Source organism: Rhinoraja longicauda, chromosome 24 (genome assembly GCF_053455715.1).
Source record: "Rhinoraja longicauda isolate Sanriku21f chromosome 24, sRhiLon1.1, whole genome shotgun sequence".
NCBI classification, from domain to species: Eukaryota; Metazoa; Chordata; class Chondrichthyes; order Rajiformes; family Arhynchobatidae; genus Rhinoraja; species Rhinoraja longicauda.
This window is the reverse complement of record NC_135976.1, coordinates 15639447-15662802: the sequence shown is the minus strand read 5'-3', so window position 1 is coordinate 15662802 and position 23356 is coordinate 15639447. Positions and strand designations below refer to the sequence as shown.

The 23356-nt window shown below is 43.9% G+C and overlaps 1 protein-coding gene across 1 annotated transcript in view; it reads left to right on the top strand.

The window, feature by feature from the left end:
- The first annotated feature begins 271 nt into the window (after positions 1-271).
- The window catches only part of itpr3 (inositol 1,4,5-trisphosphate receptor, type 3), a 185378-nt gene continuing 162293 nt past the window's right edge, over positions 272-23356 (top strand). Inside the window, exons 1-2 of the mRNA XM_078420692.1 lie at positions 272-438; positions 9766-9836. Of these exons, the coding sequence (XP_078276818.1) occupies positions 350-438; positions 9766-9836 (160 nt within the window). The 5' untranslated portion in view covers positions 272-349. The remainder of the gene's footprint in view (positions 439-9765; positions 9837-23356) is intronic.

The window sequence follows — 23356 nt, the reverse complement described above, 5'->3', positions numbered from 1 at the left end:
TTTTTACACGAGGGCTTTGACTATTTGCAGATAAAAAGTTGCAGCACACACTAAAACTTCCTGTATTGACATTTCTGCCTCTCCATTGGCTGCAGGTGACCACATTGACGAGCGCGCTCATGCAAATACTTGCAGCTGAGTTTTTTTGGATCTCTTTGCTCTCAAGGGGGTGGATGCTGACGGCGAGGGTGGGGAGATAGATGTCAGGGCGGAAAGTTGCAGCGTTGCCTGCCAGCGCTTGAAGAAAGAGACTCTGGGCGTCTAAACTCGAGTTGCAAGACCTGTTCAGGTGGTCCCCGGGGCGCAGACTGCAGCGAGCGCACGGTCGGGCAGTGGTGAATTGGGGACCATGTCTGAGATGTCAAGCTTCCTACATGTCGGGGATATCGTGTCCCTTTACTCCGAAGGCTCGGTCAATGGCTTCATCAGCACACTGGGGTAAGCGAGCACTGCGCCTACATTCCACACAGGGCAGGGCAGGGCACCCACAACTTCTCAAAGTCCAAGCCAAGTTTGGTATTCTTTAGTATTTAAATGCCAGTTGAAGTGCCTGTGGAGGTAAAGCAAACCCCCCAGCAGTGTCTGTATAAGGAAATAACTGCAGATGCTGGTACAAATCGAAGGTATTTATTCACAAAGTGCTGGAGTAACTCAGCAGGTCAGGCAGCATCTCGGGAGAGAAGGAATGGGTGACGTTTCGGGTCGAGACCCTTCTTCAGACCCTTCTTCAGTGTCTGTGCCGGGTCCTAATTTCAGCCAGGCTCCCCAGCTGAAATCTGTGCTGCAATTGCATCTCGGATTATTAATCGAAAATGAAACAAATTTAGTTAGAACAGACAAACATGGAACACAGTGCAGACGAAATGTGCAGGAAGGAACTGCAGATGCTGGTTTAAACCGAAGACAGACACAAAATGTTGGAGTAACTCAGCAGGACAGGCAGCATCTCTGGGGAGGTCGAGACCCTTCGACTGAAACGTCACCCATTCCTTCTCACCACAGATGCTGGCTGTTCTGTTGAGTTTCTCCAACATTTTGTGTCAATGGAACGGTACAACACAGGAACCAATGTGTTTTTTTTACCCCAATGTTTGTTAAACTGATCTCATGTGCCTGTACTTAATCCATATCCCTTTGTTCCCTGCACTTCCAAGTAAAAGCCTCTATCTCATAGCTTCTATCTGAACGCCACGGTTGTGTCTGCCTCCACCACCATCCCTGGCAATGTGTCCCAGGCCCCCACCACACTCTGTGTAAAAACAATCTTGCCTGCACATCTCCATTGAACTTGTCCTCCCTCACCTTTACAGTGACGCCCTCTAGTGTTGGACATTTCCACCCTGGGGAAAAATGGTCTTGACTGACTACCCTATCTATGCCTCTCATCATTTTCCCAACTTCTATCAAGTCTCTCCGCATCCTCTGACATTCTGAAGAAATTATACTACTTTATATACTTTTTTTTAAAAAAGGAAAACAACGGTGGAGTAACTCAGTGGGTCAGGCAGCATCTGTGGTGGGAATGGACACTCGACCTTTTGGGTCAGGATTCTTCTTCTGATTTTGTTTGCTGTCCTGTCCCTGCGAGAAATGTGCGAGAGTTTTTGAAAATTGGTTTGAAAAATTGAAACTCCAAGTAATTATCTCAGAGCTGCTTACATTCTTATCTCCAGTAACATTCCCTGTGGCGTTTACATGCAATATATTTTGCTTTGGGTGTTCCAAGGATAAGAAAAGCTGTTTTAAACCTTCTGCTTTCCCACATCTGTTCTACTCTTTAATTTCACAATCCCTTCCTCTCCCCTCCCTTCCCCCAAATAGCAGTGACATTCTCAGTGACATCAGTCCGAACTACACAATGGCAGGTCTCAGAGTTTGAAACAGTCCTGGCTTAAAGAGCCACTTCTCCCACATCCCAAAGACATGCATGTTTGTCGGCCGATTGGCCCCTAGCGTGTAGCTAGAAGCAAAAATGGGATAACGCAGAACTAGTATGAACAGAGAGCTTGTTGGTACAGAGACGCAGTGGCCTTACAGCGCCAGTAATCCGGGTTCCACCCTGACTATGGGTGCTGCCTGTATAGAGTTTGTACGTTCTCCCTGTGACTGCATTGATTTTTTCTGGGTACCTTCCATATCCCAAAGATGTGGAGGTTTTGTAGATTAAATAGCTTCTGAAAATTGTCCCTGGTGTGTAGGATAGACATCATAATCTGTATGTGAAGCAAAACTGCTGCAAGCTGGCCAGTTACTGGGCCTGCTCTTCGGGGGTATGTTACTGGAGCTGTTAAACTACCTTGGAAAGGGATTTGGAATGGCTGAGCTAAGTCAGAAAGGAAGAAACAAATCAGGAAGAGAAAGTTAGAAGAGTAGCTGGCAGAATGAATAGGCCGAGGAAGCAAAGACTAGCATTAGCTGGGGTCAAAGTACAGAACATAATTAACAAGTTAAAGACGCTATGTTGAAATACGCACAGTGTAAATAACAATGGTTTAAATGTGCATTCTTGTCACATGCACAAATGCACAGTGAAATTCTTTTCTACCTTAACCCTGCCAATTTAACTTGTCCGGTCGAGATGACGAATAAAGTCCCAAAAGTTTATTATCTCACCCTTTTTACATGCACTCAAATTTCCTGATTTCTGCTGTGTAACTTTATAAAAAAAATGTTAGTGGGAGATATTCATAAGTTATATTGTGCATTATAACTTAGGAATGTCTCCCACAAACATATTTGTTTTGCTCTTTTCAAACTGATTCTTAGTCTAAATCACAATCTACTGAATCCAGGTCATTTCTCATGATACATGGATCCAACAGCACTACCACATTTCCTTTTCTCTGCTCTTACCCAAGATGAATATCTTAAATATCCAGCAAAACATCTTAAACATCCACCGGGACCATCAGTGATTGCCATCGCCCTTTGTCTTTATCCGACACACTAGCGACAATTTACAGAATCCAATTAATCTATAAATCTGTATGTCTTTGGAATGTGGCAAGAAACCGGTTCGTAGAAAACATAGAAAATAGGTGCAGGAGTAGGCCGTTCAGCTCTTCGAGCCAGCACTGCATCACTGGCGGAGAGGGGTTAATGGAGGGGGAGTATACAGAGACACAGCTCTGTATCGCTGTCTCTCTGCTAGATCACACGGAGAAAACCCATGTGGTCTCAGGGAAAACGTACAAACTCCATATGGATTCCCCCCCTGAGTCAGGATCATAGAAACATAGAAAATAGGTGCAGGAGTAGGCCATTCGGCCCTTCGAGCCAGCCATTCAATATGATCATGGCTGATCATCCAGCTCAGTAACCTGTACCTGCCTTCTCTCCATACCCCCTGATCCTTCTAACCATAAGGGCCAGTGGGTTCCAGGCACCCACCAATCCAGGCACCCAAGGATCGAGTTTGGCACTCTGGCGCTGTAAGGCAGCAATTCTACCACTGCGCCAACGTGCCACCAAATATTAACGCTTCTAAATTTCTAACACCCAGAATGATTTGATGATCATTCAGCTCCCAGGACCTATGGAGCCAAGTGTGTGTGTCTTTTTTTTTTGGAAAGGACAAAATATCTGAAAGAAAGATGACAACTTTATTTTTTGGAATAAATGTTTCAGTTGTCTGCATTGGTGCACTGTATTTGAATCATCATGTATCGGAAGTGACCCGAGTCATTCAACATGAATGTCAGGGTTACTGAATTGCTTGCCAATTAAATACTGAATTGTGTAAAACCATTAACAGAGACGATAGAAAAAATGTGAAACACAGTACAAAACTGCCTTGTGTATGGATTTGAGCAAGGAATGCAGTGAGCAGAATCCAGCAGTTAGTTTTCTGAAGTGGTTTCCTTTTACGAACAGCAACCAGACTCCATACAATTGATAGGTTTCCATCTGCTGAAAACTGTTTCTCTAACTTCATTCATTCTCCCATTGGTCTGGCTTCAGTTTTACTCTCTCGCTACATGCTCTTGGTTTCTTCAGGACTTCTATTTTCTTATACAGAACATTCATTGACCTTTTGTGCACTTCCCCTGAAAACATCTGACTGGCTATTAAACGGAACAGCATTGATTAGTTATGTTATCCATCATTCTATGTGCTGTAACTGCCCCTAACAAAGTGTCAAAAGCTGTTTCATTTTGAAGCTCATCAGTTTGAAGTCACAGCCAAAAATCAATAAAACCTGCTTTCTCCAGACGGCTTCTTCCCTTGGAAAGGAAACGTTCTGGGTTCCCACTGGATCTTTGTGCTTTGATATTCACACAGACCAATGATTAATGGCAGAGGAAAAATGTGCCCAATATTTGTTTCTTCACACTATCATTTTGAAACAATTCATACTTAACTTAAGAAGCCTCAAATAAATTTGATGCAAGTAATGCAATTTACAAAATTTTGTATCAACAGCCTTATAAGGCACAGTGGCACAGCGGTAGAATTGTTGCCCTACAGCGCCAAAGACCCAGGATGCATCCAGGTGCTGTCTGTCCGATGTTTGTACATTTTCTCTGTGACCACGTGGGTTTTCTCCGGGTGCTCTGGTTTCATCCCACATTACAAACACATGCAGGTTTGTAGGTTAATTGGTGTCTGTAAATTGTCCCTAGTGTAGAGGATATAACTAATTTACGGGGGATCGTTGGCCAGTGCGGACTGGGTGGGCCGAAGGTACCGTTTCTGCTCTGTATCTTCACACTAAACTAAAGCAAAACAAAAGATATACATCGAAGAGCAATTAAAGCACAATTCATCCATAACTTGATTCTAAATTTCACAGCTTTAAGGTGAGAGGGGCAAAGTTTAAAGGAGATAAGCAGGGCAAGTTTTTTTACACAGTGATTGGTGGGTGCCTGGAACCCACTGTCAGAGTGGTGATGGTGATAATACACTTTTGAATGTAGAGTTTAACTTACTTTAGAGATGCAGCATGAAAACAAGCCCTTCGGCCCATCGTCCACGCCGCCCAGCAACTCGCATACGCTAGCACTATGCTGTAGGCTTGGGAAAATTTACAATTTTTACTGAAGCCAATTAACCTGCAAACCCGTACGTCTTTGGAATGTGGGTGGAAACCAGACAACACCCATAGTGAGGATCGAACCCGGGTCTTTGATGCTGAAAGGCAGCAACTCTACTGCTGCGCCACTGCGCTCTCGGACAGCACCAGTGATGCAGTCTGAGGGTGTGTACTCCACCCTGCATCTTGCCATCAGTGACCAGCTCCTTTATGTTGCTGACATTGAGGGGTGTTTTCTTGACACCATTTCACGAAGCTCTTTTTCCTTCCTGTACTTGGTCTTGTCATGGTTTGAGATCTGGCCCATTTCTGTGGTGTCAGCCGCAAACCTGCAAATGGAGTTAAGATCGGAATTTGGCCGCCCATTTGTGAGTGTGTAGGGAGTAGAGTAGCTGGCTGAGAACGTGCCCTACCCAGAGAAGTAAAAGAAGGGTCCAACAATGTCGCCTGCCCATTCCCATCCCAGATGCTGCCAGACCTGCTGAGTTCATCCAAACACTTTGTGTTTTGATCAAGATTCCAGCATCTGCAGTTAAGTTTAGTTTTGAGATGAATCGCGGAAACATGTCCTTCGGCCCATCCAGTCTGTGCCGATCAGTGATCCCTGTTCACCAGCACTAGCCCACACACATTGGGGGATATTTACGATCTTTACCAAAGCCACTCAACCTACAAACCTGTACGTCTTTGCAGTGTGGGATGAAACCAGTGCACCTGGGGAAAACTCAGACGGTTACGGGAAAGTGTGCAAACTTCGGGCAGACAGCACCCACAGTCAATATCGTACCCGGGTCTCTGGTGCTGTGGCAGCAACGCTACCGCTGCGCCACCGTGCCGTATCTCTGATGTCTCCAGTGAAACTATTGGCTTGGCATTTGAAGGCTCAGTGCCAGCACTTTTGAAAAGCAGATTGAATGATGCCTAAGGTGAAAATAGTTCAAAATATGACTGATTCAAATTGTGCTACTGATAATAGGAAAATGTCACAAAGAAAAACTTAATGCATTCTGTAATATTTCTACATTGAATATAAGTCATTGAGATGACCCTAAATATAGTTTACTGAAAATGAATGATTTGGAAGTGGAATTAAGTTTGTGGAAATGTTTCATTGTGGCTAATATGCATTTATTTTTGATGTAACGTTCTCTGAAATATCTCTTTAATCTGGTGGTTGGCTGCCTGTTGAAAACTTCCCAGCCCCCGAAAATATCCAGGGATTAGGTTCAGTGAAGAATTTTATAAATGTGTTACAAAGCAGTTAATTTAAACTTTGAAGGCTCATGACTGATCTTCTTTAAATTCATGCAAATTCAAAAAAATGGCTCACTTCTTACATTGAAAAATGTTGGGCCTTGCATTTCAGAATTCATTGGAAGTTATTATGAAATTCAATTGAGGGATAATAGGTTGTGAGCAGAAAGATAACGTGAACAATAACTGCCTTTTCAATGAACTCTCTAAATGAATAAAAAGGCTTAATAATTAACCTTGTGTGATAGGAATTTTATCATAATACGTGTTCCAACATAAATATAGTATATCATCATCATCATATACATACAGCCGGAAACAGGCCTTTTCGGCCCTCCAAGTCCGTGCCGCCCAGTAATCCCCGTACATTAACACTATCCTACACCCACTAGGGACAATTTTTACATTTACCCATGTCTGAACCTCAAAATTATTTCACTCAAATTTCTCATGTCAGAATGATCTTGGGGGAATTTTTAATGAGAAGATTAAGCCATTTAGGCTTAATAGTTAACATCTCTGTAAAATAGTGGACAGAGGCAATACGTAAAAGAAAGTCTTTTGCGCATTTAAAAGATAGTTTTGCTTCAACTGATTTTCCAGGATTGTAATATTAATTTGTTAGAAATTAAAGGTTGTAAGGCACAAATGAATGGTATTGTATGCACGTAAAGTTATATTAAGATTGCTAATCTGGTCAGCTGCTTATATGTAAGCTTTTGTGGTCAGACTGTATTTGGTGGTATCTTAATATTTGTACTTTTTAGTTGGACTTTAGAAATACAGCGTGGAAACAGGCCCTTCAGCCCACCGAGTCCATGTTGACCAGCGAATACCCCATAGACTTGCACTATCCTACACAATAGGGACAATTTACATTTAACAGAAGCCAATTAACCGACAAACCTGCCCATCTTTAGAATGTGGGCGGAAAACGGAGCACCCGGAGAAAACGCACACGGTCACAGAGAGAACGTACAAGCTCCATGCAGTCATTGTCTGTAGTCAGTCATTGCCTGTAGTGTTGCCTGTTGAACCCCCCCCCCCCTCTCTGGGGCAGTAAGGCAGCAACTCTACCTTTGCATCACCGTGCTGCCCCATCACTAAAGATTTGTTCTTTTATTAACTCACTGTACATTATCTCTTGATTTCAGTGGATTCTAACATTCAGCAAAAACATTAGTTTAGAGATATAACATGGAAACAGGCCCTTCAGCCCATCGAGTCCATGGTGACCATTGAACACCCAGGAACATGCCCCTCTAACCTCAAAGCTATGTTTTCTAGTCTTTGACAGTTCCACCCTGAGGGGAGAAGCTTTCTGACTCTCTATCCAATCAATGCCTCTCATAATTCTAGCAGGTAATATATTACCACAGTTTCTGTACAGGCCATATCTTGAGGCAATATTAAGTCCCTCCCTGCTCCCAAGCAAGTAAAGTACATTTGTTAATTATAGTCTTAGCCTTAAGAATAGTATTTACTGCACATCTGCCATTGTCTATTTGATATTTCTTCGTAACCCCTTCCTCATCTATTTGTCACCTTTACACTAATCATACATTCAATTTGCTGAGCCCATAAGGGTTTCCACAGATGACAATAGAATCCACGCGGTCACGGGGAGAACGTGCAAACTCTGTACAGCCAGCACCCGTGGTCAGGATTGAACTCTGGTCTTTGGCGCTGTGAGGCAATATCTCTACTGATGACGGCATCTTGAGCAAAAGAGAAAGTGCTGGAGGAACACAGTGGGCCCGGCAACGCTGAGTTCCTCCAGCACTTTGTGTTTTGCTCAGACAAGTACTTGAGTCGCCTGCAGACCTGACGTGAGCAAATGGAATTAGTGTGGATAGTTACACCAGGTAGCATGGTTAGAGTGGGCCGAAGGGCCGGTTTCTGCATCAGACCACTCTAACTCATGCTCGCCCTTCTTAATACGCAAATTCTTAACTTCATCCTGTTTGACAGACTTGCTATGTCAGCAGGTGAGCTGGTAAATCAACTCAGTCTGGTTTTACAATTATACCTCAATAAAAATTTTAACTGATTGAAAATGATTATCTTATTTTAGCAGAATGTTGCCTGGATTAGGGCAATTTAGCTACAGGGAGAGGTTTGTCCAGATCGTCTCTTGCAGTCTTGGGACATTTTCTCTCCATAAAGCTTCAAATAAGTCTTCAAATAAAATGTTGCCTGTTTTTGAAAGGGGTAAAGTTAAAAGGAGATGTGCAGGGCAAGTTTTGTTCACACAGATGCATGCCTGGAATATGCTGCCAGGGGTAGTGATGGAGGCAGATTCGATAGTGGCATTTCAGAGGCCTTAAGACCAGCGCACAGAGATGCAGGGAATGGAGTGTTATGGATCGTGTGAAGGCAAATGAGATTTGTTTATTTTGGTATCATGTCAGGCAAAGAGAATGTGGTCTGTAAGGCCTGTTCCTGTGCTGTACTTTTCTATGTTCTCCTTGTCTAACCTGTCTAATTTCAGTCAGAGCGACTTCACTTGTTTTTTGACATGAATCCCTGTTTTTTAGTTGTGTAATGTACAAATAAAAAAAATGCAGCAAAATGTTTTTTTGATTTGGTATTTGAGGCAAAGTAGTTTGGGCCATTTCTGATTGTGCCTATAACATCAGCGAACTAGGAGAACAGACACAGATAACTTGCTCACCACAGATGAAGTCAACATGTGATAACAGGTATATTTTATTGGAGGTTATTAAGCGAGACAGGATGAAACATGCTTCTGGATAGGCAAGGACTGATGGGCACGGAATAGTCAATGCGGCTTTGTGTATGAGAAATTATCTCACGAATTTGATTGAATGTTTTTGAAGAGGAGACCACGCCGATTGATGAGGACAACATAGTAGATGATGTCCACGTGGACTTTGACAGGATACCACATGGTAGGCTGCTCTGGAAGGTTAGATCACATAGGATCCAGTGCAAGCTGGCCAGCTAAACGGATATAAAATTGGTTTGAAGACACGCGACAGAGACTGGAGGCCACATTATACATAAGCACGATCAAACCATACTCAAGGACCACACAAGTATTCTCTTATCCTGTATCTGTACACTGTGGATGGTTTGATTGTGATTGTAATCGGTTTGATTGTGATGGTTTGATTGTGTAGCATGCACACAAAAGCCTTTTGCTATACCTTGGTACATGTGACAATAATAAACTAGACTAAACTAGGTAATGCAAAGAAAAAAAAAAACAGAGTGCAGAATATAGTATTTCAGCATTGTATCATTACAGTTCCAGAGAAAAAAAGTTCAATGCCTGTAATAGGTGGGTTGGAAGATGGGGACTACACCCTAGCTTATGGGAGGACCGATGAGGACTCTGATAACACTGGGGAAGAAACTGTTCCTCCAGATTGTAGATGATGTGGAAGAACATTGCCAAGAAGGTCTGAAATGCAAACTAGAACTGATCAATTAAGAATTTTGTCTTTGTTTTGCAGGTTGGTGGATGATAGATGTGTCATCGAGCCAGGAGCCGGAGACCTAGAAAATCCTCCCAAAAAATTTCGAGGTAAGTTTCCATCCCAACATATTACAGTATAAAAGATTAGAAGCTGGATAATGCAAATGGCTAACATGTATATGTCAATTTATTTTGCTAATGCAAACTTGTAGTAGTAATTTCGGTCTCGATCCGAAACGTCATCCATTCCTTCTCTCCAGAGATGATGCCTGCCCCCGCTGAGTTACTCCAACATTTTGTATCCAAGTTTCTTAATCTGATGGGCGGTATCTGAGGGTCTGAAAAGAGGTGGCTAAAGAGAAAGCAGATGATTTAGGAGTAACATTCAAACATTTACGAGATTTTGGAAAGGTTCAATATGTTTTAAAAACCCAAATTTAAGGTATCCTTATCAATAGACAATAGACAATAGACAATTGGTGCAGGAGTAGGCCATTCAGCCCTTCGAGCCAGCACCGCCATTCAATGCGATCATGGCTGATCACTCTCAATCAGTACCCCGTTCCTGCCTTCTCCCCATACCCCCTCACTCCGCTATCCTTAAGAGCTCTATCCAGCTCTCTCTTGAAAGCATCCAACGAACTGGCCTCCACTGCCTTCTGAGGCAGAGAATTCCACACCTTCACCACCCTCTGACTGAAAAAGTTCTTCCTCATCTCCGTTCTAAATGGCCTACCCCTTATTCTTAAACTGTGGCCCCTTGTTCTGGACTCCCCCAACATTGGGAACATGTTATCTGCCTCTAATGTGTCCAATCCCCTAATTATCTTATATGTTTCAATAAGATCCCCCCTCATCCTTCTAAACGGAGGAAGACAGAAAACAAGGAATGATAAACCCATTAGCCTGATGTTATTCCTTGAAAAACAGTTGTAATCCGTTATAAAGGATTATTAAAGGAAATATTAAAGGAAAATCACTTTTGAAAATGTTATTGGAGCTCTTTGAGGATATAACAAATGTAAGGGCTGTAAACATAAACAACTGCAGATGCTAGTTAACGAAAAAGGATACAGTGCCGAAGTAACTCAACGGGTTAGGCAACATCTCTGGAGAACATGGATAGGTGATGTTTTGAGTCAAGACCCTTCTTCAGACTGATTGTGGTTCGGGATTGGGTTGGGTAGGAAGCTGGTGGAGGCAAGATAAAGACAATGTGCCGGAGTAACTCGGCGGGTCAGGCAGCATCTCTGGAGAACATGGAGAGGTGACGTCTTTGGTTGGAACCCTTCTTCAGACTGCTTCAGACGGCAGGATGTAAGTGGTTGGACAAAAGCCAGAGTAGAAAAGAGGAAAAAGTGTGAGGTAAGAATAGAAGAGGTACGAATTGTGAAGCCAGAGGTATGAATATAGATGGAAGGGGAAGAGGTGTGGGAAGAAGGAGAGTAATAGGTGTAAATCCAGGTGGGACATGGAAGGGGGAGGGGGAGGGGGAGGGGGGATGGGGGGTGGGAGGCGGGAGGCGGGAGGGGAGGCGGGAGGCGATGGGTTTGTGTATAGGTTAGTTACTTGAAATTGGAGAATTCAATGTTCACATATAGTGTATTTGTATTTTCAAAGTTGACAGCAAAAACTGAGTTCAAGGCGTTGAGGGTAATATCTTGGCATAGTTAAAATTGTTTATTGATAGGAAAGAGAATCAGGATAAATGGATCTTTTTAGCTTGGCAAGCTCTGATATTGGCTAACTGTCTTGGCCCTGAACAACTTACAAAATCTAAATTAATGACTTGGATGAAGGAACCTTGAATATTGTAGACAAATGTACTGAAAGATAGGAAGCAGATCGGACAGCAAGTTGCGATGTGGATGCAGTGAGTCTCTCGGGAGGTCGAAATAGATCTGTTGAGTTGGCAACTATTTGTAATGTGATTTTTGTTTAGTTTAGTTTACAGATACAGCATAGAAACAGGCCCTTTGGCCTACCAGTCCACTCCAAACAGCGATCACCCGTACACTAGTTTTATCCTGCACACCAGGAACAATGTACAGAAGCCAATAAACGTACAAACCTGCACGTCTTTGGAATGGGGGAGGGAACCGGAGCACCCGGAGAAAATCCATGTGATTTAACGCTGTAAGGCAGCAACTCTTCCCCCTGCGGCACTGTGCTGCCCAAATGTGGGGAAGTGATGAGGTTCACGACTTTGGTTCAAGGCAAGCAGAAGATTGATTAGTTAGAGTGAGACTACAGAACGCCGTGGATTTGAGTGTCCACAGGTACAGGACACAGCAGGTTAGTGTGCAGCTGAAGGAAGTGATTAGGAAGCCAGATGTGACGCCGGCATTTATTGCAAATGGAAAAGGTATATAAAAGGAGGGAAGGCTTAATACAGTTGCACCAAGTGTTGACAGGATCACCCCTTGCATGGGGGAGGTCTGTTATGTTGAAACGTGGGATAAAAGTGGGGATGAAGGGAGTGGAGGGATATGGATCATGTGTAGGTAGACGAGCTTAGTTTAACTTGACATCATGTTTGGCATGGACATTGTGGGCCAGAGTGCCTGTTCCAGTGCTAGATCATAGAACATGGAACATTGAACAGTACAGCACAGGGCCGTTTTTACAGCATTATGGGCCCCCGGGCAAATCAGTGTACTGGGGCCCCTACTGTTACTCTCCCCCACCCCCCTTTCCCTACCAGCCCCCCCCCCCCCCATCGTGCCGGCGAAAAGCACTTGCCAAAAAGCACTTAGCGATGGACTTAGGGTGCTACATTGTTGCGAAAAGCACTTACAGATCACTGTGAGAAGCACTTAGTGACCGAAAATGTTGCGAAATAACCACTTATTGAACCTACATTTTTAAAGTAGTATTTATTTATTGCAAGTCACTTAACATACACAGATCAACATGGGGCCCCTATGCTCGTGGGGCCCCGGGCAAGTGCCCATCAGGCCCATGCGTTAAGACAGCCCTGGTACAGCACACTTAGGCCAACAATGGAAGGGACAACAAGGGAAGGAATATCACCTCATGATGCCAAGCTAAACTGATCTCATCTGCATGATCCATATCCCGCTCATCCTTGCATGTCCGTGTGCCGGTTCGAAAAGCCTCTTAAATGCCAATATCGTATGTGCCTCCAACACCCCTGATAGTGCGTTTCAGGTCCATAACAAAAAAAACTTGCCCCGCTCATCTCCATTAAATTGTTCCCCTCTCACCTTACTGCGAAACACTCTAGTGTTGGACGTTTCCACCCTGGGGAAAAAGGTTCTGACTGTCTACCCTATCTATGCCTCTCATAATTTCATATACCAATCAAATCTCCCCTCAACCGTTGATGTTCCAGAGAAAACAGTCCAAGTTTATCCAACACTTATTTCCCTGCAGCTGAATGTCTCTAATTCAGCAGCATTCTGGTAAACCTTCTCCACACCCTCCACAAAGCCTGTCGGCGCTGTGCTGTTCTATGTTCAATGTCATATGAGGAAATGTTGAACAGATTGCCTCCATGTTCACTAGAGCTTATAAAAAATAAAATCTGATCGATAAATATATTCAGAGCTGAGGTAGACAGAGCCCGAGGACATGGGTTTGAGGTGAAGGGGGCAAGATTGAACAGGAATCTGAGGTGTAACTTTTTCACACAAAAGGTGCAGGGTGTATGGAATGAGCTGCCAGAGGAGGTAGTTGAGGCAGGGACTATTGCAACATTCAAGAAATAATTAGACAGGTACATAGATAGGACAGGTTTGGAGGGATATGGGCCAAATGCAGGCAGGTGGGACTAGTGTAGATGGGAAATGTTGGTCGCTGTGGGCAAGTTGGGCCAAAGGGCCTGTTTCCACGCTGTATGACTGTAGGTAGACAGATTCTGGGTGATGGTGAATTAGCAGGAGAATGGAACAGAGGGCAAGATAAGGTTGGCTGTGATCCTATTGAATGATGGAGTATTCTGGTGAGGCCATTTGGCCTACTTCCATTCCTATTTCTTAGGTTCTTGAGGAAAGCGACAATTTGCCAAGGCTCTGAGCAATTTATCCAAGCTGATACTAAATCTTCTGTTCCATGAATCTCAATTATACTCATCAGTCTTTTCCATGGTACTTCATCAAACACTTTCGTACAATCCATATGGATGGTGCCCTTTGAAATTCCTTAATTATCTCACATTGTTATTTCATCAAAAACTTTAGTTCGATTAGACAGACACCACCCGCCTTTTACAAATCTACACTGGCTCATGTTAAAATTGACATTAACTTTTCTATGTATCCCTTTTTTCCCCTTGTTATTGTTTCTTAAACATTACCAAAACCCGTTGTTGTATTGACACCTTTAATTACAAAGAATGTCATTGCAATTTTCTGGCTTGTTAAAAAAAAAAGTTTCATTAATTGCACCTGTCAAAGTGTTCACATTGAGAACTGTTGGGAGATGTGCACAGATAATACCCAAATAGGGAAGATTCCAATCAATAGTTTAAAAAAGTTAAGCTGTTCTGCTGGTTTGGCAAGTGTTTTCCTTGCTGCATGATCCACCTGATCTCTTGTGCAATAGATCATACCTGCACGAGATAACCACTTATGAGGTGTTTGTGTGGTAATCCACCAGAACCAGAACCTGGTGGAACGGGTGAGGGAAATTTGTCCGAGGGCAGGATATTTTGCGTGCTCCTTCATTGACTAACACTGAGCTGATGATGCTGAAACTCGGCTAAGGAACTGGGCACCCATTGTTCACGTATGGAGGCCCAGAAAGTATAAGGCTCGAGAACAAAGTAACATGGTGAAGAAAATTGAGATTCTTAACACTAGCAATCTTTTCTCCAGATATTAGAACATTGTAATTTATTATTTTTGGAAACATTTCCTTCTTATTTTGAAAGTAGCCAATATCCCACCAGCCATCAGACTATTAAACACAACCAACACCGACAAAACTTCAAACTAGTAACTGTCTTGGTTGTACCAGAGACTTTGGGCTTTGTTTTGTTCTACTGTATTTAAAAAAAATTATAGTACTTTTTTTTGTTTTTGTTTTTTATGTTATCTATTGAGTACTGTGTTTGCAGAACTATTATGCTGCTGCAAGTAAGAATTTCATTGTTCCATTTTTGGTACATATTACAATAAATTTAGAGATACCAGATGGAAACAGGCCCTTCGGCCCACCAGGTCCACGCCGACTAGCAATCATCCCGTACAGTAGCACTATCCTGCACACTAGGGACAATTTACAATTTACAGAAGCCAATCAACCTACAAACCTGCACTTCATTGAAGTGTGGGAGGAAACTGGAGCACCCGGAGAAAACCCACTCTGTCACAGGGAGAACGTTAAGAAGAATCCATACAGACCACCCATAGTCAAGATCGAAACTGGGTGTCCAGTGCTGTAAGGCAGGAACACTACCACTGTGCCACCCAACTATTGACTCTTTTGTGGCAATCTCTTTTACTGGCCCTTTCTCTGACCCATGGCTTCTGTACCTTTTGCTGCAACATCATAGTTGAATCTTGGCCAAACTGACCTTGTGACAGCCATCTCCTCTCCAGGTATTCCAAGGTGATCTATCTGAGCACTCTAATTCTTTCTTCTTTGGGGGTCGCTGCAGTGGCGGCTTTCTGGGTTCTGAAGTAGCTCATGATGGCAACATGAAAACTGGGGCCTCTTCCGAAGCGATGTGACAGGAGATGCTTGAATGGCTGGGCACGTGGGTACTTTGTGGTGATGTGTTCCTTTTGCCACTCAAGTGAGGTTTGTGTAAGATCTCAATGCATGGAATCCAGGTTCTCATTGTCATCTTGAAAGCTCCTTCTCTTTTGAATGGTCAAGGGCTGAGGGTTGTCAGGAGTCACTGGAGATATCTCTCTTCGCTGTTGTGTGTATTTATGCACAGTGGTGTCTCCTTATACACATGGTGGTAGGTATGTGGAATTTTACACAGGGTGGTAGGTATATAGAATTTTACACCAAGGGGAGTAGGTACCTGGACTTTTATATAAAGGGCAGCGGGTGTGTGCAATGAGCTGCCAGAGGTGGTAGTTGAGACGTGTACTATCACAACATTTAAAAAGTATTTGGAGAGGTACATGGATAGGACAGGGTTAGAGGGATATGGACAAAACGCAGGCAGGTAGGACTAGTGTAGATGAGGAATGTTGATCGGCGTTGGCAAGTTGGGCTGAAGGTCTTGATTCCGTGCTGTATGACTGTGTCGCAAACACCATTTATGGTAAGCTCTCCACGCATTAACAGCATGCATTTTAAAATAAGTAACTTCCTTCTTAATTATCTCCTCTGTCTTGTAATTGATTTTCCAAAGGATAGCGGAGTGAGGGGGTATGGGGAGAAGGCAGGAACGGGGTACTGATTGAGAGTGATCAGCCATGATCGCATTGAATGGCGGTGCTGGCTCGAAGGGCTGAATGGCCTACTCCTGCACCTATTGTCTATTGTCTATTGTCTATTGAAAGGGATTCCAGATTCTGTGAAAATTGGTGTTCGTGTGAGAAAACGAGTTCAAATCCTCCCTCAAGTGTAGAAACCTAAAATTCCTGCTGTTGACTCAGATGCCTGTCTAAAGATAAGATTACTTTGCAGGGCGGGGAAGGAAATAACACCGCGGCGAAAGAAGTTTATATAGATTTTGTCGAATCTTTGAAGAATTACAATTACAGAGCATTACAATTGTTCGAATGAATGCTGGTAAAATGGAGCAAATGAAAAGCACAGTACAAATACTGAGCCTTTTCCGCTTTGTAAAGTGTTACCAATATTGATGTGTAGGAAAATAACTGCAGATGCTGGTTCAAATTGAAGGTACACACAAAATACTGGAGTAACTCAGCGGGTCAGGCAGCACCTCGGGAGAGAAGGAATGGGTGATGTTTCGGGTCGAGACGCTTCTTCAAATAATGTTTTATTGAGGCACAAGGAACTGCAGATGCTAGAAACCTGAGCAAGACACTGTGTTCCAGGTACCCACTGCTCTCTATGGAGCCACAAACCTGCCCTGCACATCTTCTTTACACTTTGTAGGAAGGAACTGCAGATGCTGGTTTGCACCGAAGAGAGACACTGAAGAAGGGTCTCGACCTGAAACATCACCCATTCCTTCACTCCGGAGATGCCACCTGTTCCATTGAGTTACTCCAGCATTTTGTGTCAATCTTCTTTAACCTTTGCCCCTTTCACCTTGAAGCTCTGCTCTCTCGTCTTTGACATTTCCACCCTGGGAGAAAGTAGTTCTGACTGCCTTAATTTCATGTACTTTTATCAGGGCTCCCCTCAATCAATTGAATGAGAAGCAATTATTGCAGAAATAGGTCATAAGGACCTTATGACCTAATCTGCGATTATTCCTTCTCATTCGATTTTCTGCGGTCATAAGGAATAGGAGTCGACTTAGGCCATTCGGCCCATCAAGCCATTCAGTCATGGCTGTTCTATCTCTCCCTCCTTACCCCATTCTCTTGCCTTCTCTCCAGAACTTCTGACACCTGTACTAATCAAGAATCTATCTATATCTGCCTTAAAAATATCGCCGACTTAGCCTCCACAGCCTTCTGTGGCAAAGAATTCCACAGATTCGCCACTGATTAGGGTCCAATCAGGATCATGGATCCTAAACCTGGGCTTGGCTTGGTTTATCTGGAATGCTGGTGGTTGGCGGGAGACCTGATGGAAGTTGATGAAATTACAAGAAGACAGGTCGACAGACAGAACATTTTTCTCAGGATAAAACAACCTGATCCTAGAGAGCACAGGTTTAAGGTAAGATTGGCAAAGGTTAAAGGAGGTGTGCAGGGCAACTGTTTACACAGAGGGCAGTGGGGAGACAGATACTTTAAAAGAGTTTTGGTTAGGCGCATGGATATGCAGGGAATGCAGGGATATGGGTTATGTGCAGGTTGATAAATGATGGTCTGGGCATCATGTTCAGCACTGACATTGTGGGCGAAAGGCCTGTTCTTGTGCTGTGATGTCCTATGTACTTCTGTATCTAAAGCCATTAAGAATGGGCTATAGGGTGGCACAGTGGCGTAATGATAGATTTGCTACTTCACAATGCCAGAGTACGATACTGACTATGGGTGCTGTCTGCGAGGTGATTGTACGTCCTCACTTTGACCGCATGTGTTTTCTCTGGGTGCTCCAGTTTCCTCCCACACTCCAACGACATATAGGTTTGTAGGTGAATTGGCTTTGATTAAAATTGTCCCTAGCGTGTAGGATAGTGTTGGTGTACAGTGTGATCGCTGGTCGACGTGGACTCGGTGAACCGAAGGGCCTGTTTCCGCGCTGTATCTCTAAAGCTTAAATTAGCAGGTTGGGTGACCTGTGTCAATCGACCAGCTATATCAAAGCTGCTGATAACTTTCACAAACACACCTTTATTTGATTCAGGACAAAGTTTGATCAAACTATTGCAAATAACAATGGATTAGATATTGTTGGACATGACCCTTGACAGACTTTGAAAAGATGAATTGGAATTCTGTACAGATCATTATTCATACTTGGTGACATAACATTAAACATAGAAAATAGGTGCAGGAGGAGGCCATTCAGCCCTTCGAGCCAGCACCGCCATTCATCGTGATCATGGCTGATCGTCTACAATCAATAACCCGTGCCTGCCTTCTCCCCATATCCCTTGATTCCACTAGCCCCTAGAGCTCTATCTAACTTTCTCTTAAATCCATCCAGTGATTTGGCCTCCAGTGCCCTCTGTGGCAGAGAATTCCACATTCACAACTCTCTGGGTGGAAAAGTTCCTTCTCACCTCAGTTTTAAATGGCCTCACCTTTATTCTAAGACTGTGGCCCCTGGTTCTGGACTCCCCCAACATTGGGAACATTTTTCCTGCATCTAGCTTGTCCAGTCCTTTTATAATTTTATATGTTTCTATAAGATCCCCTCTCAGCCTTCTAAACTCCAGTGAATACAAGCCTAGTCTTTTCAATCTTTCCTCGTATGACAGTCCCGCCATCCCAGGGATCAATCTCGTGAACCTACGCTGCACTGCCTCAATTACAAGGATGTCCTTCCTCAAATTAGGAGACCAAAACTGTACACAATACTCCAGGTATGGTCTTACCAGGGCCCTATACAAATGCAGAAGAACCTCTTTACTCCTATACTGAAATCCTCTCATTATGAAGGCTTTCTTCACTGCCTGTTGTACCTGCACGCCAACTTAATTCTGCCTCCTTGTTTTTGCCGCCAAAGTAGATAACCTCACATTTATCTATATTATCCTGCATCTGCCACGCATCTGCCCACTCACTTAACCTGTCCAGGTCACCCTGCAACTTCCTAACATCCTCTTCACAGTTCACACTGCCACCCAGCTTTGTGTCATCCGCAAACTTCCTAGTGTTGCTTCTAATTCCCTCTTCCAAATCATTAATATATATAGTAAACAGTTGAGGCCCCAACACCGAGCCTTGCGGCACTCCACTCGCCACTACCTGCCATTCTGAAAAGGACCCGTTTACTCCTACTCTTTGCTTCCTGTCTGCCAACCAATTTTGTATCCACGTCAACACCCTACCCCCAATACCATGTGCCCTAATTTTACTCACCAATCTCCCGTGTGGGACCTTATCAAAGGCTTTCTGAAAGTCTAGATACACTACATCCACTGGCTCCCCTTCATCCATTTTACTTGTCACATCTTCAAAAAATTCCAGAAGATTAGTCAAGCATGATTTCCCTTTAGTAAATGCATGCTGACTTGGACTTATCCTTTTACTGCTATCCAAATGCACCGTTATTACCTCTAATAATTGACTTATTTAGCATCTTTCCCACCACCGAAGTCAGGCTAACTGGTCTGTAATTCCCCGTTTTCTCTCTCGCTCCTTTCTTGAAAAGTGGGATAACATTAGCTATCCTCCATTCTATTGAACATTGGAAAATGATCACCAATGCGTCCACTATTTCTAGAGCCACCTCCCTGAGGATCCTGGGATGCAGACCATCAGGCCCAGGGGATTTATCATCCTTCAGTCCCATTAGTCTACCAATACTATTTCTCGCCTAATGCAAATTTCTTTCAGTTCCTCTATCCCCCTAGATCCTCTGTCCTCTAGTACATTTGGGAGATTGTTTGTGTTTTCCTTTGTGAAGACAGATCCGAAGTACCTGTTCAACTCTTCTGCCATTTCCTTGTTACCCATAATAATTTCACCCGTGTCTGCCTTCAAGGGACCCACATTTGACTTTGCTACTCTTTTTCTCTTAACATATCTAAAGAAGCTTTTACTGTCCTTCTTTATATTCTTGGCCAGCTTCCCCTCGTACTTCATCTTTTCAGCCCGTATTGCCCGTTTTGTTACCTTCTGTTGTCCTATGAAAGTTTCCCAATCTTCTGGCTTCCGGCTACTCTTTGCTGTGTTATACATCTTTTCTTTTAGTTTTATTCCATCCCTAACTTCCCTTGTCAGCCACGGTTGCCTCCTACTATATTCTGAGACATCAAAGAAGGAAAGAGCAACAGATGCATGGAACTGCAGATGCTGATGTACAAAAAAAAGACACAAAATACTGGAGTAACTCAGCGGGTGAACATGGAGAATGTGGACAGGTGACATTTCAGGATTTGACCTTTCAGGTCAGGACCCTTCTGAAAGGTCACCTATCCATGTTCTCCAAGATGCTGCCTGAATCCGCTGCGTTACTCCAGCACTTTGATCCTTTCATTGGTATTATACCATGTTTTCCCACTTTCTCATCCACTCCCTACACAGTATAATTGGCATCAACACGTTGCCCCGAGTGTGTGGGATGTGAAAATGGGACAGCTTGAAACTAGTGTGCTGGTGATCAATGGTCAACGTGGACTCGGGGCTGACGGGCCTGTTTCCACACTGTATCTCTGAACTAAACTCAGCAGGTCAGGCAGCATCTCTGGAGAACGTGGGTAGGTGATGTTTCATGTTGGGCCCTTTCTTCAGACGGACGTAGTGGTGGGTGGAAATGTGGAAGAGAGGAGGGGTTGGACAAAGCCTGGCGAGTGATAGGTGGATACAGGTGGGGGAGAGGGGGTTTTGATAAGCAGATAGTTGGACAAAAGCCAGACAGGAAAAGACAAAAGGTTGAGATAAGGAGAGAAGAAATGTGAACTGTGAAGCCAGAAGGAGGAATAGAGGGGGAAGGGGATAAATGGATGCGAGTCCATGGGAGGCACAGGGAAGCGAAGGGGAAGTTGTTAATATGGTTGTTAATATATTGTACAATTGAATATTTATTTCGGTGTCATTATGTCAATGGACCTGTTGAGCTGCAACAGGGAAGTATTTCATTGTTCTGTTGGCAATTAATCTCTTGATTTGAGTCTCAAATCATTGGACACACCTTATGGTCTTTGTGCAATGATTTATAGACAATAGACAATAGAAAATAGGTGCAGGAGAAGGCCATTCGGCCCTTCGAGCCAGCACCGCCATTCAATGTGATCATGGCTGATTTGTCATGTGTTAGGGAACAGTTCTGAACGCTGTGTGTGAAGTATTCTAGATTGTACCCTGCCTTGTAAATAACAACGGTTTTAACTAGTCTGTGCTTAAAAATAGTTATTCAAAATAATTTCTGTGTCAGCATGTTCTGATTATGTACCATTTAAGTGACCGAGAGGCACTTCCTTCTCCCTCATTGTCACTGATTGAGAAAATAGGGGCAGTTATACTGTTAGAATGGATAAATCTGATGAAGCATCTTGTGAGATCTAAGTAGAGAACTTTGTAGATTTAGGCCACTTTTTTAAAGTACTGAATCCTTTCCATACCTCAGTGGACTCGACAAGTACCATCATAAAATTTAGGAGACGTTTGTACATTGTATGGATAGGATATGTTTAGAGGGTTATGGGCTAAGCGCGGAGTAGTGGGACAAGTGTAAATGGGTCATGTTGGTCGGCATGGGCCAAGTTGGGCTGAAGGGCCTGTTTCCATGCTGTAAGACTCTATGACTTGAGTTAAGACCTGACCATAAACAATTCTGAACTGGAAGTATCTATCGGAGCTAATCCAACCTTGGTTTTCTTTCAGCACAGGCTAGTCTTTTAACTAGAGGGCGGCACGTTGGCGCAGCAGTAGAGCTGTGGCCTCACGGCGCCTGAGACTCTGGTTCGATCCTGTCTATGGGTGCTGTTTGTACAGAGTTTTGTACGTCGTTCTCCCAGTGACCACTGGGGTTCTCTCCGGGTGCTCCGCTTTCCTCCCACGCTCCAAAGACATGTAGTTTTATAGGTTAATTGGCTTCTGTAAATAGTCCCTAGTGTGTAGAACTAGTGTGTGGGTGATTGTTGGTTGGCACAATGGGCCACAACATTCCCTGCATATCCATGTGCCAATCCAAAAGCCTCTTAAACATTACTATTGTATCTGCCTCCATGAACACACCTGGCAGCACGCTCCAGGTATCCACTACTCTGCGTGTGTGTAAAGAAAAATTGCCACATGCATCTCCTTTAGACTTTCTCCTCTCACCTAAAAGCTGTGTTCTCTCGTCTTTGGCGCTTCCATCCTGGGGAAGAGGTTCTGACTATTCACCCTATCCAAGACTCATTTGACATACTTCAATCAGGTCTCTCCGCAACCCTCGGTGTTCCATAGAAAACAATCCGAGTCGTTCGATGTTCTCTGTAAACAGTAGAAAATTTTATCCTTTCATGGGTGAAAAGGAAACAAGGGCGTGGATTCCAACTCTCTCTGGAGGTGGAGAGGATGGAGAGAGTGACTCTCGAACTCTTGAAACAGGCTCTTATTTGATCATTGAATGATTCACCATGCAGCTGCTCAGGGAAACATCCCAGCCCAAATTAGTGGCACTGCTGGTAAAGCTGCTGCCTCACACTGCCAGAGACCCAGGTTCAATCCTGACCTCAGATGCTGTCTGTGTGGAGTTTGCATATTCTCCCTGTGACCACATGTGTCTTCTTCAAGACCTCCAATTTACCACCACAGCCGAAAGACGTGCGGGTCAGTGGGTAAATTGACCTCTGTAAATTCACCTATTGTACAGGGAGTGGAGTTGACACTGGCGTTGTAGACTGCTATCTTTGTCTTCACTGTCAGCTTTGGATTGGTCCACACTCGAGTTGTGAGGCGAGCGAGAGTTGTAGCTGCCTTCCCGATCCTCTTGTCAATCTCCGTGTCCAAGGAGAGGTTGTCAGTGATGGTGGAGCCGAGGTACGTGAACTGATGGACGGCATCGAGTTCGTAGTCGTCGATGGTGATGACAGGCGGTGCCTCTGTATCCTGTCCCAGGACGTTTGTCTTCTTCAGGCTGATGGTCAGCCCAAAGTCCTTGCAAGCCCGATAGAAGCGTTCCATCAATGACTGTAGTTCTTGCTGTGTGTGGGACACAACTGCTGCGTCATCGGCGAACAACATGTCTCTGATGAGAGCTTCACGTACTTTGTCTTGGCTCGGAGGCGGGTGAGGTTGAAGAGCTTGCCGTCTGATCTAGTACGCAGGTAGATCCCTTCTGTTGGGTGCCGAAGGCATGTTTCAGGAGCAGAGCGAAGAAAATCCCAAAGAGTTTGGTAGCGAGGACACAGCCTTGTTTGACGCCACTGCGGATGTCGAAAGGCTCTAAGAAACTGCCAT